This window comes from Tetrao urogallus (genome assembly GCF_951394365.1).
Source record: "Tetrao urogallus genome assembly, chromosome: 25".
Classification (NCBI taxonomy): Eukaryota; Metazoa; Chordata; class Aves; order Galliformes; family Phasianidae; genus Tetrao; species Tetrao urogallus.
In genome coordinates, this window is record NC_136838.1 from 4,742,348 (window position 1) to 4,758,770 (window position 16,423).

The 16,423-nt window shown below is 48.7% G+C and overlaps 2 protein-coding genes across 2 annotated transcripts in view; one reads left to right on the plus strand and one right to left on the minus strand.

Annotated features, from left to right (window-relative positions):
• Positions 1-2,563, plus strand: part of EPS15L1 (epidermal growth factor receptor pathway substrate 15 like 1) — a gene marked incomplete at both ends in the record, with an annotated part of 30,782 nt that extends 28,219 nt beyond the window's left edge. Inside the window, one exon of the mRNA XM_079546922.1 lies at positions 2,417-2,563. Coding sequence (XP_079403048.1) covers positions 2,417-2,563 — 147 coding nt within the window. The remainder of the gene's footprint in view (positions 1-2,416) is intronic.
• An 11,082-nt stretch (positions 2,564-13,645) lies between these two features.
• Positions 13,646-15,268, minus strand: KLF2 (KLF transcription factor 2; the record flags this gene model as incomplete). Its single annotated transcript, XM_079546580.1, has 3 exons — positions 15,176-15,268; positions 14,164-15,049; positions 13,646-13,821 (listed from the first exon to the last, which is right to left on the minus strand). Exons 1-3 carry the CDS (start codon positions 15,248-15,250, stop codon positions 13,646-13,648), a joined length of 1,137 nt encoding a protein of 378 aa, XP_079402706.1. The 5' UTR covers positions 15,251-15,268.
• Positions 15,269-16,423: the final 1,155 nt, after the last annotated feature.

The following is a 16,423-nucleotide window of genomic DNA, read 5'->3' on the forward strand; positions in this document are numbered from 1 at the left end:
ATCCTTAGCTTTTCCACTGACACTAAATACGACTCTTTGGAGCAAACTGAAGTGTTTTGGTAGCTTGTATTTCAGGTGTTTCTATGTTCCAGCTTCAATTTACAGATCAACAAGAAAAACCAATCCATCAGCCTGCAGAAAGCAATTAAATTTGCAAAAAACCACAGCATTTAGAAGCAAACTATTTTTCTTTTCTCATGATACGATCTGGTAATTTAGCAGACAAACAGCTGTAGCTTTTTGTGTGTATTTTATTAGTTTTGCCAAAGTCTGCTGTTTTCCTCATTCATGCATTGGGTCTGACTGTACTTCTGCAAAAAAACAAACCAATAGTTTTTATGAAAGGAGAGCTGTGTTGCATGGTTTTAGACTTGAAACCTGGACTTATGCAAAAACAAAAAAGAAGTTACCTAAAGTGACATGTCACTGGGTTCTGTGGGCTCTTTATGAGCCATCTGTGCACGGGTCAGAGGCCGGGAGGAGTTGTGTAAACCAGCTCACCATCTGATGGCCAGCATTACGCCCCTGAGCATTTGAATTCACATTAACTCTGCGATAAGGCATGGCCAGCTTTTACTCAGCCCCTTTTACCCGTGGAAATAGAAGCTGTGCATTGTAAACAAGTCAGAGATTGTACTGTCAGATCCTTGGAAGACCTATCCAAAGATGCAAGCTGCAGGGATACAGCTGTTCTCACCATTATTGAAAAATGTACATATTAATAAGACACCCAAAGGGAGTTTGACCAAAGTTTATTGTATTTATGGGAAAGAGTAACTGTTACTCTCAGTCATTCCAGCTGTAGGATATTCTTTTTGAGTCTGTGGGATATATGGAGAAGTCCTGCTTCTATTGGAGTCTCTCTGCACTGTATGTTGAGGAACGTCTACTTAAAATCTTAGTGAGCACCAGAATCTTACCTTTCCCTGAACGTACTTAAATGAGAGCTGACAGTAGGGTGGATATCTTTCAAAGTGAAATATCATTGCAGGTGTGTGGGACGTTCATAGGATGTCAGTAGCATTGAATGGAAAGCTCCTCACATGCACTCCCATGGCACTGAAAGCTGAAGCATCGTTTGAAGAGAAGTGCTTAATTAGTCCTCTTTTTTTTTCTCATCAAATCATCTTGATTTTACTCATAAAGTGAGGAACTGAGCATACAGAAGCATCCAGAGAAAGCATAATTTAAGTAGAGTAAATGAGAATTGGACTTATAAATACAGATAGTAGCATTTATTTAAAACTATGTATTGTAGATACAGTGCAGAATGGAAAAGTGGTGCCCTCGAGGTGTGTGCAGTGAGATGTGGGTCTGCTCCTTCAGGCTGTGCTGTAATCAGTGCAGTGCTGCAGGTTGGTCAGGAAGGAGCAGTGGTGCATCGCTGTGTTCAGTTATGGTGCTGTGGACCCCTGGGCAATTCTTGCAGTATATTTTCAGCTGAAATTAAACCACCACGTTCCATGGCCTTCTCTCCCCTCCTGTTCCTAAAAAACAGAAAGTTTTCCTGAACGTTCAGAAAAAGGCATTAAAAAGCAAGCTTTGGAAGCAGGATGTAATGCTGATATTCACGTACAGCTCTGCCAACACTTCTGCTGGCTTCACCCTCTTCAGCAAATGCTCAAATTCAACAAAAGGAAATGATACTGTCAATTAGTTTAGATGTAAATTATTATTTCATTTACAGAATTATTGCCAGTATTTGTATAATACGTCATGCAGAAAATGGAAGCAAACCAAACTTCTGCATGTTCAGCAGCAAACGCCGTCACGTCTTGGAGCGGTTTTGTTGTGGTGTATTTGAAAGCGTTTGGGGAAGCTCAGGCATTGGAAGCTGAATGTTCAAATGTGTTGTATTTCCTCAGTGTTTTCTGCTGAAGTGAAGTGGGTTCTCTTACATTGTTTCTTACTGGAAGAACTCTGCATGCGTTTTAGGAACAGTTACAGAAGCACTTTTTGTAACTTCTGATTAAGTGATGAAACTTCTCCCCAATCAGCAGTCTCCACAGTCACGATTAAAGCCCCTCACCCTCAGCAGGAAACGCTACAATTAAGCAATAGAATTGCACAAGAATAAATAGCTCTTGGTTTGACCATCTAAAAGCTAACAAATGGAATTCTCTTAAGAGGGGCTGAGGGTTGCAATGCTCCCGAAGTGCCACCTGGGGGGTTTGGGGTGCAGGATGCACGGCTGGGTCTGATCTGTGGGGAGAGGAGGAGGAAGTTGAGGAGAAGAAGGAAAGGATGAAGTGAGGAGAGCGGTGCGGGGATTTTTGTCTTGGTCCAGAAGGATTGCCTAAGACAGCTCGGTGCTTGATTCACATACTTAATGAGTTTGATTCATAGTATTTCTTAGATAATTTCCTCCGGCTTTTCTGCTGAATTTATTAATTCGTTTTCCATTTTCATTTTTTAGTTTGGAAATGAAGAGCAGCAGCTGGCTTGGGCAAAGCGTGAGAGTGAAAAAGCAGAGCAAGAAAGACTGGCTCGGCTGCGGAGACAGGAGCAAGAAGACCTGGAGCTGGCCATTGCGCTCAGTAAGGCCGACATGCCGAGCTCGTAGGGCTGCTGGGCTCCTCCCTGGCCGAGGGGAACCTTTAAACGCGGCTTCAAAAGATCCTCAACTCCTGTTCTGTTGTGAAAATAATTCTAGTCACTTCAACTCCATACAGGACTGCCTGGTTCGATGCAGCTGGGCTCTGCGCGGCTTTTCCAGGGCGTGAAATGCAGGAAATACTGTATTATATGTTGTAGGTAAAATTACTGCTTGTAAGGAACTTAACAGGATCTGAACAAGATACTGAAAACAAAGTTTCTTTGTCTTGAAGACAACGTTGCATATAGTAAACTGCACCTTGTGGATCTGGCTTATTACCTGACTGGTTTTGGAGGCTGCAGTACAAATTTCAAAGAAAAGGTGATAAGAAGATATTTATAGAATTAGCTTTCACTTGCTGAGTTTATTTAATTATTCCTGGTAGGCTGATGAGTGCGTTATCTATGTCAAAGTCTTCAGCACAAATTCATTATTAGATGGTCCCTTTTTATCCCGGATATATGGCCTTTCTGAAAGAATCTGGCAATTTATATATGATGGATACCAATATAGATAGTATCAAGTGCTCCAAATTTAAGAACTCTGTGATTTAGGAGGTTTTCTTATTTAAACACTTGTTTGCATTGGATTTTAATTGTAGGTGACATTGTAAAAGATGGACTTAATTGTTGTAGTAAGTTGGAGAAATGATGGGTTGGCAATTGAGTGACCAGGTAAAATCTTGCTTTATCTCATATGCAGATGTGATTACGGACTGTGGTAAAGGTTTGAGTGCTTCTTTCATATAGAATCAAACAACTGCATGCTCAGCAAGCTCCAGCTGAGTTCTGCCCTGCAGCTCATCGTAGGTTGGCTCCATTTGCCAGAGCAAATCTGTCATCCCTCTGATGTGTGTGAGAGCCTCTACCTCTGTTCCTTGACTTCCACCTATCTTATTTATGGGGTTACAGATGAAATATTGCTTAGCTGTGATAAGGCCAGGCTCAAACGGATGTTACTTGCAATACATTCATGCATAACTTGTGGAAGTCCTGTAGTCTGGATTGGCTTTAAAGTGTGGCTGAGGTACTGAGTGCTTCCTCCTGGTAAGGGCAGCAATGTATTTTGTGTGTCTGATTTAAATAAGTCCTTACGATAAATCTGTGAATTATTTGCTTACTAAAATGCCTTTTCTGGTCACCACAGGAATTCTGAGGCTTCAGTTGTCTTCACCTTGGCCTCCATGTCTAACAGTGCAGAAGGCAGGCGCTCGATGCTCTTTGTTCTTCCTGATGCAGCCTTTCTTTTGTAACGTTTTCTGGAAGATGTGCTGTTCCTTCACCCTCATTGGTGCAGTTACATTTTTCTGCCCTCGCTTCCTTCCTTTCATTTTTCCTAACACAATGACAGTGCCTGCTTACTGAACGAAGGCAATCTTTCCCCGTTCTGTTGTAACTGCCTTATTCTGGATGCTTTCCTTCACAGAGATAATCAGATTGGATTATTAATTATTAATCTTACTGATGGTTCTGAGCGTTGGTTGTCTGAGGTGCGAAGGGCTGAGTGCATGTTTGTGTGCATCCACAACGTGCAGATCCATTCCCTTACACCTGCAGCAGTGCATCAGACCGAAAGCCCATCTCGGTGTGCAGAGTTGGCAGTCACAGTGCTTTGTCTCCTGTGCTGCAAACTGAACCTTTAATTTGCCTCAGGAAGGGAGACGATGCTCTGCAGTACCAAAACAGCCACAGGACGACTTCAGTACTTCTTTGAGTGAACCCATGTGAGCGCAGTGGGATTTCTAATCTTACAGAGTCTGATTTGAGATCCCTTCTCATTTTTCTTTGTAGTATATCAGATTAAATGATCAAACGTATTAAAACATCAAGGCATCCTCTTTTCTGATGGTTTACAGGACTTCAAGTCTCTGAAAGCGAACTTGGTCTGTCTGTAGCTAACATGAGATCAAACTTGCTGTGAAAGAATAATTTTCTTAATTGAATGACTGCAGTGTAGGAATCTCAGTGAAGTTAAACAAATTGTATTCATGAGTGAGAGTCTCCTTTTCATTTTCTTTTGGGCATGAGTCTTTGTAGTGTCTCTTCTGCTGTAATAAAACCCTGTTTGTATGCAGTGCCATTACAGAAAGGAAAACCACTTTTGGATACTCCTTGGATGATGTCACTCCAGTGGGACAGGGTGGATGAGCTGAACAGCTTGATTCATTGTCTGTGTTATGTACCATAACGAGACTCTGCTGCTTTGTCAGTGCTCAGAAATATTGGCATTTATAATGCTTCTCAGGCAGGGATCGGTGTTTTCAAGTTGCTGAGCAGGAAGGCAGAAATGTGAATTAATCTAGCATTCCACACAGCATTAGAACTAATTGCTCATTTTCCTGTTTCCTTATGGACTCATTCTTCATATTTGCTTCAATAAGCAACAGAAGATCTAGCAAATTAGCAAGGACAGAATGTGTCCCCCCTGCACTGTAAGATCTTGTTGCCTTCACTTTACTGAAACGCTTTTTACACAAAATTTGAGACACTGAAGTAGAGGAAAACATAGCTGTGATTTCTCCCTGTTGTGTATTTAATACAGTTTTCCACGTAGAAAAGATGATTTCCCACGTTCTTCCCTTTCGCCTGTAACTGAGCATTTTGTATCATAACTGCACTTGATTTGCTAAGCCAAAAGCTTTTATGGCAAGACATTGATCTCATTCTTCCTCCAGAACGGTGAAATTTGAAGCACAAATAGGCCTTTTGCTATTTGGGCAGATGCAACAATGCAAGATAAATAAAATGTGAGTATACACAATGCATATACAGTGTACATTTTGAGATCCATATTATTAGTGTGTATATATATAATGTATAATGTAATAATAGTGTGTGTATATACTATACATGCCCGCATACTATGCCTAGTATATAGTTACTTGTGCTGTACATAAAATGTGTATATACAGTGGATATGTAGAATATGCATATATATTCTATATATTAACATTTGTGTGTATGTATTCTCTATAGAGAGATGGACACAAATGAAATCTGTACAGAAACACAGATGAGATTACGGCCCTTAGAATTTCAAAGTTCTGGCGAAAGAAAAAGAAAAAAAGGAGGACTGACTGCTATGAGAAAATTTGTTTTGAGCTTGCTGTCGTTGGCATGAGAAGCTGTGTTCACTCTTGGTGCCAAATGTGAGAGACCTGGTAGAAAGCAGGCATCGTCTGCGGGCTGTGAGCTCGCGTCCTTCGCAGTGTTTCAGCCCCACTTTTCAGTTGCTTTGCAGCGTAGGCTTAATTTCTGATCCTCTTGCGCGTGTGGGCCACGTGTTGTCTGTTTCTCAGGCTGAGGCCGTGATTTTTCCCTACATTTGCTTGTACTTTCTTTTTTTGCCTTTTCTCCCTCCCCCCCATTTAAAAAACAACCAACAAGTTCTTTCAGGAGCAGTTTCAACCCCCACACACAGATCACACATGGAAGTGCTGAGGTGAACGAAGTCTCCTCGCCTCGTTCCAGTTACACAGGCTGCACTTCATGCTCACCTGAACTTCAGTTTCCTCCGTTTCCACCTGAGCTGCTCCTTCAGGAGGAACACCAATGCGTTGGCTTTGGGGAAGGGATGGAGGTGATGCTACTTTCTTTTAGGACACATGGCTAGACTGTGGCACACTGAGCCAAACGAAGAGGTCAGTGAGCATTTATATGGCACGTGTGTCTTGTGTGGAGTGTTGTCCCTGCTGCAGTGACTCGTGGGAAACCAGACATTGCACACAGCACTGAGAAGCAACAGCTGCAGGGAAAGACAATTCCTCACATGGAAGCTCTGCATGCAGGCGCTGCGTGTAGGACAGGTGCTGAGTTACTGTGTTCCCTTAGCAGTGTGTTCACATCTGCCTGCACTGGTTTCCCCAGGACGTGGTCACGCGCTCTTGCAAAGCACACCAGGCATTCTGCAGTAAAAGCAGATGCTTATTGAAGCTGTACTCCTGTAATACTGCTGTATGGGGTGGTGTTGTGTTGGCCAGCTTTTCCTTATGAGATCTCTGCCCTGTGAGACCGTTTGTCCCCACTGTATTCAGAGCTCCTGGAGCTGGGACGTCCCGAGCTGGGGCTGACTGTCACCTCTTTGTTCATCTTTGAAATCTGTTGTTAGAAGTTCTGTAGGAATTATTTTGTCATCTTATGCTGAGAGATAATGCACTTTTCTTGGATTCTTCTTATAATCCTTTTGGGGTTACTATTTCTTCTTTAGTGTTTCTCCATTGAGAAGAGTATTTATTCTGTAGAACCACGGCCCAAGGAATTTTGGTCCAGGTAGAATCGTTGCTTTCCCAATGCTGTAAGAGTTTGATTTCTGCCGCCTTCTGCGTTTGATTCCTCCCTCTCAGGAATTCCACTTCTCTTTAATTCAGATGTTGAGTATCGGCTCTGTTATAGTGATTTATCTGTGCTAATAACGTTCCAACCTCTTCCTACACCAGAGGAGCAGTGAAGCTTTTGTGTCTCAACCATTGCATCTCACCATAGACTTCGAAACAAACATCTTTTCTTAGGAAGGAGTTTTGCTTGCAGTATGGTGGAATTACAGAAGATTTATTTTTAGAGTATGTTAACTGTTATTCATTGACACACTTGTTTTATCAGTTCATCTACTGCTCTTTTTACTTGAAAGTTTTATAAATAAAGCAAATAAAGGCAAGTTTGTTACAGAATGGAATTTTTCTTTTTGCAACTTCTGCTTTCCCCTTTAACGTCCAAAGTAAACTCCTGGGGAATTGGGTTCCGTCAGCTGTTAGCATACTGTGCTCTTTCTGGTGTCCCTTTCAGTAAGATTTTCTTTAGTCTGACCTAAAAAGGGTGGAAACGAAGTGGAAACTGCAATGTTGACCTAAATTTGACTAATATCTCAAAAAATGTACATTATTGTAGTTATATTTATCTTTTGATGGTCGTAACGCATTGAAAGAAAGGTATTTTAATTTTAACCCACTCGTGCTTATTGTTTAATATAATAAGAGAAATGTTATTGTTTAATATAATAAATGAGAAGTTACTTTTTGGAGCTCTGAGCCTTTGGCAATCTTTCTTTCTGGTGTCACACGAACCTCGCATCCAACAGCCGCCTCTCTGTGCCGATCCTTTCTCTTTCCCTCCTGCTCTGCCCTCACCTCCCCGCTGTGTCGCAGCCACCTTCGTCTGAGCTGAACAGTCAGAAAAGCCAACTGCGCCCTCCCCAAAGCACTGGTGGTGCTGCAGTGCTGAGCATCCCAGCCAGCCGCGCCGGGAGGCTCTGAGCTCAGCAGGGATGAACTCCTTCTGCTCAGTGGAAAAACACACCTCACTGTCATGCTATCCTGCATTATTCACTTTGACTCATTATTCTCCCATGTGTTTTATTTACTCTGCGCTGCACACACTGCCATGGCTAGCAGCAGCTTGCCGAGGCAGGTTTATCTCAAAATTGCTCTCCAGCAATAGTTTCAGTTTGTTGCCATTTTGACGCCAGGTTTTGCTGCACTGTGGCACAAGCACTTCCTACCTGAGCTCTTTCGTTGCGTAATTCCACCTATTCCCTTTCAAAAAGCAACAAATGAGGGCCACAGCTCTGTGTCTGGTCCCGTTCAGCTTTTGGAAGCTTACCCACATACCAACCCAAGACTTCTCCACGTTTCTGCCCCATCTGTGCTATCCATGGCCAACCCAGCAGTGCTGTGGCACCAAGCGCCCACTGGCAAAGGATGGCTTCCAATGGAAACTCCCACATAAAGCTGCTCCCAGCTCTGCTGCGAGCCCTCAGAGCAAAGACAGCGTTTGCTGATACAGCACCTCCTACAAATGCTGCAGCTTTCCCTCCCACTGGCACTGCTGGCCCGGTGTGAGCGCAGCGCTGAGCCGCTCTGATCTCCCATCGCATCCTCAGCGCTGTGGGGGAGCAGAGCCTGGTGCTCCTCCACTGCCCCACATCCCTTCTGCTGGATGTAAAATCATCCATCTGCCCAAACCCCCAGTGCTGTCATTGTGCACGGGCTGTAAACAAAAAAGGGGGTTGTTGGGATTTGAGGGTTTTTTGGTGTGTTTTGGTTTGTGTTTAGGCCTCAGGCTCAGTAGCTTTCTTCTACTATATTAAATGTCACAGGGGATGTCCAGTGGGATATTCCAGATGTTTCCTGATGATATCATGATAGGCCAGAAAGCCAGGAATGCTCCAAGCTGTGCAAGTGCAAGAAACCAAAGTCAGAGTGATTTAAAGGGGCACCATAACTGACTACATGTAAACCTCCAGCAGGTAACTTCATCTACAACTTCTGCGTTGCCCGAGTTATGTTCTCTACAAAGCACGGAATTCTTGTGATTGACTACAAGGAATTACAACTGAAGCAGGTAAATGAGGAGGTAAGTAATGCAAACTGTGGTTGCAGCCTTTGTTGTTCCTGCTCTCCTTGTGCTTGGAAAGGTGTTTTCTGTGAACGCGTCTTCATTCCGTAAAGTGGTGCCTATGACTCATTTTGTGTCTACATAAAATATTACAAGATCAAATAATTGTGGCTGAAAAGTCAGACGTCAGAAGATGAAATCAAATGTTTTTGGCCCAACACGTTCAGGATGAATCCATCTCCTCTGCAGTGGCAGCTCAGGGCTCTATTGCACAGCTAAAAATCTCACTCTGGAAAATGGGCAATTGGGCATTTGGGATCCAACAGTGCAGAACTTCACGGGATCTCCAAGTCAAAGCCATTCCCTCCTATGGGTTGGCAGTGCTCGGCTGGTGGATCTGTCCCATCCTGTGGGTCCACGGTGACGACGTGGTGTTGGCCTTGTGCTGTCAGCAGAGTGCAGCCCCTGGGAGGTGGGACCCAAATTGACACAGCCGAGCGCGGCTGCTTTGGCCCTCACCGGGCTCAGGAGGTTCACATATGGCACTATGGACATCTCAGACATGAGCAGCAGGGACAGCTCTCCCTGTCATATTACATAGGGTTTGAGTTGAATTTACCTCTTTGTGTTTCCCCCAACACTGCTCGTTACCATGGCGATGGCTACATGACTTTGTTGCGTTTGTTTTATTTAAATATAGCAAAAGAAATTGCTAACGCTTGGGATTCTGGCTCAGAAAATTAAATTTAAGCAAAGCTTAACAGCCACTCTCTGTTATAGGTGCACAAAATAGCTATGGAAACCACAGAGTTTCTACCACAGAAAACCACAGAACCACACAATCCTATAATTTGAAGAATGGACAAACTTTTTTTGGCACTTCTTGTGGACAGAGGACCGCGGGTGAGCGGGAGGCAGCGTTTGGAGGCAGCCTGCAAATGGCCGCCAGCAGCCGAGGGCTGAAATCCCCCATCCCTGAGTGGGGCAACAACCGCCCCGCTTACAGCTCCTGCCCTCCCTGCTTCCATCCCCTGCGTTTCACTGGGAGCCCGCAGGGCAGCAGGAGGGTTCTGCCCCAGCTCCCATTTTGGGTCTAACCCCCTGACTTTGGGAGCGGGCCGGGCTGAGCTCGGTGCAGCTCAGCGCTGCGGTGCTCTCTGCAGAGCAATGTGGGCTCAGCGCAGTGCAGGCGCTCCACAGAGCATCGGAGCGCAACGCCCTGACTGCGGTATGGGATGGATGGAGCCCTGAGGCTGCGGGCTGTGCTCACGCTCAGCTGCGTTTGCTACAACTTTCACTTGGAACATTGTGCAGGATTTGTTCGTTTCTGTGCTCGGCTTGCTCTATCTAATCTACCAATCTATCTTGCAAGTAGATTGAGCCCATCTCTGTGGTATCTCATAAGAGTATGTGTGAAAATGTTGTTTACAACGGACTCTTTGTTTCCTCCTATCGGTTTTGACAGCACCTTTTTCTCTCCCATCGTCCCATCTGGGGTGCTACTGGTGCAGGCAGTTCCTCCCGCCCCTCCATGGTCCCCGTGTGCTCCAGGAGCTGCTCAGGGCCGTGGGTCCTTCACCTCCAATCAAACTCACTCTGACAATGACGGTGATGTGCTGCCATGAACACTCTGCGGAGCGCTGGTGCTCTCCTGCTGCCAATGGACGCACCGTGGGCCGGTGGAGCCACACCACGCACTGGATGTACTAATTTGAAGCAATTAACAAAAGAGTTGGCAGTTACTCATAATAGAATATGAGAGAGATGAGATCAGCATCTCTTTTTCTTCTGCTATGAGATTATCTTGAGATTCACAAAGCTGCAGCTTCCTGTGACGACCACACTGCAGTTCTCAGACGTTCCCTCCCTCTGGCAATTAGAACAGAGTTGGTGATGAACCTTTACTGGGTTATTGAGTCGTGCCCCTCATCCCCCCGTCTTCACAGGTCCGCATTGATATATCTTGATATGTCTTGCATTTATGTTTCTTTGTAAGGGGATGGCCCTCTGCTCAGATATACCCCTACGTTCAGATGCATTGCACCGCATCTGAAAGCACCTCGGTCATGACCCGCTGGTTTATAGGTGGCATCTCCAACGCTGGTTATGATGTGAGATAACAGGGCCTCATCTGGAGCCCTGCGAGCGAGGGGAGCGGGCAGTGCAGGCTGCCAGCCAGAGCCCAGCGAGCCCAGGAGCGCCGGGACAGCGAGGGCTGCCGGCCTCAGTGCTGGGGAGCGGCACAGGGTGACACCTGAGGGTCCTTCCACTCAAACCGCTCAGCGGTTCGGTCGCGCTCTGTGCTGCACAGGAGCAGCAGGCGTTGGCTGGAGGGCTGGGGGTGTTGTGTGCTTTATCTGTGTGCAGACGGCACAGGGCTCACAGCTCTGCACCCGTTGGGTGGTAGCTGCCCCTCCCCCATGTCAGGGTGGCCAAGGGCACACAGCCCAGCGTCCTGCTCCCACGGAGGTTGGTGAGGAGCTCTGGAGCTCCCAGGCTCTGCCCCAGTGCTGGAGAGCGGCGCTGGGGCTGAGATGAGGGCGGCTGAGGCGCCTCCACTCCCCGTGCTTCTCACTCCATCACTGAGTGGCGCGGAGCAAAGTGGCACCAACACCTGCCAGGGCCCGAACGTTCCCAGCTCTTCCCACAGAGCAAAGGCAGAGCGCGATGGGGAGCGGAGGGGTGAGGATTCCTTCCTGAAGGTTCTGAGCGCCAAAAGCTGTGCTGAAATCTGAAAATCTTCAGCTATGGGGAAAGAGAAGGAAATACCTCGAACTGTCGCAATGCTGCACGTGCTCAGTTTAGGGCGCCTTTCAGTCATCCTCACTTTCTGGAATTAGATTGTGCAATTTTTTTTTCTCTAGCAAATACATGAGTTTTGTTTTTAATGAAGAAATGTTAAATCTCCCTTATATATCACTTTGAAAGAGCTATAAAAGTGAAATGTGGAACTCATTCTTCCATGTGGATGATTAGAAGCCCAAAGTACATCTGTTCCACATGAACAACTGCAGGCTTTGCTGTCACAGAAGGACCTCTATTTTTGTACTTTCCATGTATTCCTGCTGATTCCATTCCTGTGTTCCGCACTGTGAAGGCAGAAAAAGTCACAGTCCAGACTGGAATCAAACTACTGCAAGTGCTCCAGTGTGAAGGAAAAGCGCTCTGATATTAAGTTAAACCTCTGCATTTAACAACAGTGAGTTTGGTGCAGCAGCATCAGGGCTCACAGCTGAACTGCTGCTGGGAAACCAGAGGATCCTCATTAGAGCTGCAGAGTAATTGCATAAATACAGCATTTGGAGTGATGATCTCATTTACATCTGTGGAGGAGCCGTGCACTGCCGGAGCTGCAGCACCATCCACTTCAGAGCAAAGCAGTTTTCAGGCTCCTGATCACTATTTCACTTCTCCTCCAGAACAGTGAATACCTTTCTTAGCTGCTGAGAGCCGGGTACGACTCAGAATTACGAGGTGAATTTCGGTTTTTGGGAATGAGTTATGAAGGTATTTGAACCTGCGCTGTGAATTTATGTTTAAATTCCACCACTGTTCTATTGGAATTCTGCACCGAGCTCTGGAGAGCGGCAGTAATTTATGTACGAGGATGCCTTAAAATAAGCCTCCGTAATTACAAAAATGCAGTGTTTAAATTTATAGTAAAAACCCACACACTGCTGGCGAAACTGTAACTGCATCTGGAAAACATTAAGGATGCTATTAAAGCAGTCCAGCATAAACTAGAAATGAGACTGAAATTACAGCGCTGCTTACTTAACCATTTTTAGGAAGCGTGTTTTGAATCTGAGCGACGTTCCTTTCTGATTTTCTGATGCAGCACCGCGTGGTTTCGTGTTTGCTGTCCTCTGTTATCTGCTCTGACAAACCTGCAGCCCCAACAAACCTACAGACAAACCTGCAGCCCGGCTGTTGGCGGTGCTCTCACAGCGAGGGCTCCAAGCACAGCGCGGTGGCTGTGGGGAAAGGAGTGGGGGGACCCCGAAGGACAAGGATGAACCACAGCAATTAAAAACTTGTTTTATTAAAAAGATGAAATGTTTTCAAACATTGAAAAACCACGTTTTTATAAAAACAGAAATAGGCAAAATACCCATTTGTCTTCTATTTACATATACAATATTTCTCGCTGTATAAAATTATTTACAATATATAAAAAAATTACAGTAAAATAGGTTATTTTCTTACAAGACATCAAGCCCTGTACTTCTAGTGTAGATCATGGCAAACATGAGTATTATTGCACCTGTGAAACAAACAGTCTAACAATAGGAGTGTTCTCTTAGCCATGCCTTCAGCCAAGATCTAAAATAACATCGAGCTACAGTAACATTCACTTAATCTCTCCTAGGGTCAACTTCAGGCAGTTTCCATACAAACATTGTCTCATTAAGCTTAGGGCACTTAGAGCCGGAACAGAAAAAGAAGATATTTACAGCTTCTTCTATACAATCTGTATGGAGTCTCACGGAGTTCACCCTTCACAGAAGCTGCATAAATAACCCCCGTCCTCCCCGCACGGCGCGGGCAGATTCGCAGACGCCGCCTCGTCAGGTTCTGTGCAGGAGACGCCGGCTGGGTCTCCTTGTGTCCAATCCTTGTCGGCCGGAGCGCGGTGCCTCCCCACGTAGTACCAGCTACAGGTTCGGAGCGTTCTGCACCTCAGCAGCTCACAAGGCTCACTGTCCGCTGGGCCCCGCGGCTACATGTGCCGCTTCATGTGCAGGGCCAGGTGGTCCGACCTGGAGAACGCCCGGTCGCAGAGGTGGCACTGGAAGGGCCGGTGCCCGGTGTGCTTGCGGTAGTGGCGCGTGAGCTCGTCGGAGCGGGCGAACTTCCAGCCGCAGCCCTCCCAGTTGCAGTGGTACGGCTTCTCACCTGTCAGGGAAGCAGAGCGTGACTCAGCGCGGTGCTCCCACCCCGGGCAGCGTCACACAGCCTCATCCCAGCGCACGACACCAAGCCCTTCCCTTCCACGGGCAGATCCACTACAGAGCCACGACACCGCTCTGCCGATTCCTTTACCGCCCTGAGAACCCGCTGAGAAAGGGCCTTGAAAGCCGCCCTTGGAGCAGCCCTGACCCCCAGACAGACGCCCTTGGTCTGACCACCTGTCACAGCCCAGCCGTGAGTGCTCCGGGGACTGGGAGACTACAGGATTAAAGCTCACACCGCCACGAACCACTCCAGTAGGCAGCCATCCCACCCAGCCGAGCTTACCTGTGTGTGTCCGCAGGTGGGCCTTCAGATGTGAACTCTTGGTGTAGGTCTTCCCACAGCCCGCGTACGTGCACGTGTGCGTGGCCGTCCTCTTGCGGGGCCAGGAGCGCCGGCCTCTTTTTGGCTTGGAGTCCAGCAGCTCCAGCGGGGAGGATGGAGGGGTGAGCATGCCCCGGGGAGCTGAGGGCTGGAGGGGCAGGCTGTCCTCAAAAAGGCTGTACTGGGAGGTGTTCTGGTACTGGAGGTGGGTCTGCGGGTGGTGGAAGCCGGAGGGCGGGTGGTAGCTCTGCTGGAAGGACGAGGGGCACATCATCTGCGTGTGGCAGTCGTTCACCATGAGGTCGTCGGGGCTCAGCGGTGGTGTCTCGGCACCGGGGATCTGAGGGGAGTTGGCCACCCGTGGCTGCTCGTAGGCCATCATGCAGGTCGCGCTGCCCTCCTGCTTGATCTTCGGGCAAGCCTGCGGCACCAGACCCAGGACTGGCCCATAACTGTCCATGTCAGGCTCGGGCTTGATGCTGTCCACAAACTGCGGAGCCCCGAAGCTAGGTGTCACGAAGAAGCGCCCGTGCACGCTGCCAGCTGGGCAGTAGTCAGAGTCCATCTCGGGGCGGATCATCTCGGGAGCGATGCCGGCGCTGTAGGGCGGGGGGCTGCCCTGTTCCAGGGCGTTGTAGCATCCCGGGTTCGGGTTTGTCTGGTAGAAGCCTCCGCTCTCCCCTTGCGCGGGGGGAAAGTCCCCGCCGGCAGCCCCCTGGCCATAGCCGTCGCTGCCCATGGAAAGGATAAAATCCAGCACGTTGTTGAGGTCTTCATCCTCTTTGCGCGGGGAGAGGTCGCCCCAGGTGCCGCCGGGGGCCTTGGCCTCCTGCTCGCACTTCCACCTCTGGGGGAAGAAAGAAAAGGGAGAAGGTTAGCGGTGCGGCCGGGAGCGGGGGTCGGGGGCAGCGGGGCGGGCAGAGCCGCGGGGGCTCAGCGGGGCTCGGCCGGGCCGGGCCGGTGCCGCACTCACTTCGTGGAGCGCTTTCTCGCGGCAGGGGCTGGCGAAGGTGGCGAAGGAGGGCAGGATGGTATCGCTCAGCGCCATGGTGCGGCCGGGCGGGACGCGGCGCGCAGAGCCGCCCTCCCACCTTATAACGCGGGCGCGGGCGCCCTCAGGCCAATTGCAGGGAGCGGAGGAAACGCGTCCCGGACGGGGCGGGCGGGGAGGCAGCGGCTCGAGCGCAGCCTAAATTTAGCCCCGGTATAAAAGGACGCGGCGGCGGCCGCAGCCCGAGCGGGGCGGAGCGGAGCGGGGCCCAACGGCGGCCCCTGACCGGCCCCCAGCGCGGGGAGCGGAGCCGGGACCCCCCCAACACGCGCACACAGAGGCACACGCACGTACACAGACACACGCACACGGACAGGCACACACACACGCACACACATACACGCACACACACAGACACGCACGCACACGCACGCACGCACACGCACACACGCACATACATGCACACACACATGCACATACAGCCACACACACGCGCATACATGCACACAAACAGACACAGACACTTCGGACACGGGGTGCCGGGGGTGTAGGGTCCCCGCGCGTGGCACTGATGGCTCTGCGTCTGTGTGGGACCCCCGTGGGGATTGGGGTCGGAGGCTGTGGGGGGCCGTCCGTGACGCGGGGTGACGGCGGTGAGCCCACGGCCCGCAGACACCGCGAGGGGGTGGGGGTTCGCTCCCCTCCCGCAGCGGCTGCCCTCCGCCCCGATGCTCCCGGCGGTGCCGTCGGAGCCGCTCGGTGCTTCCTGGGCCGGAGCCGTGCGAGCAGCGGGAGCTCTGGGCTCGGGCAGTTCCCATTTGCTGCACAAAGCACCCAAAGCAACGTTTCCTTATGCTACAAGGACAGAGATAACGCAAGGAGCTCCTGAGCTCTCCTTTGGCCGTCGCCAAATTCTGGTCTTGGGCTGAATGTTTCCGAGGGGAACGCTGTGCTCCCTTGCCTCGGCCTGTGGCCCCAGTGCCCGCTCTTAAGGAACGATTCTCCAGTAATTTTTGATAATGTGCCCCAGGCTGCTGCCTTTGAGAATCGCAGCTGCTTGGCAGCCGTCCAGGACAGAAAGAGCAAAAGTGGCAATTCTGAAATGAGGAAAAATGATGATCTATTGCGGATAGAGCAATTCTTTGAAAGCCAGCTTCAGGGAAAGAGCCGCGCTTCCCCCGCACCTCCTCCCTATTTTCTTTGCGATCAATTCTAAAAGAATTTCTGCCT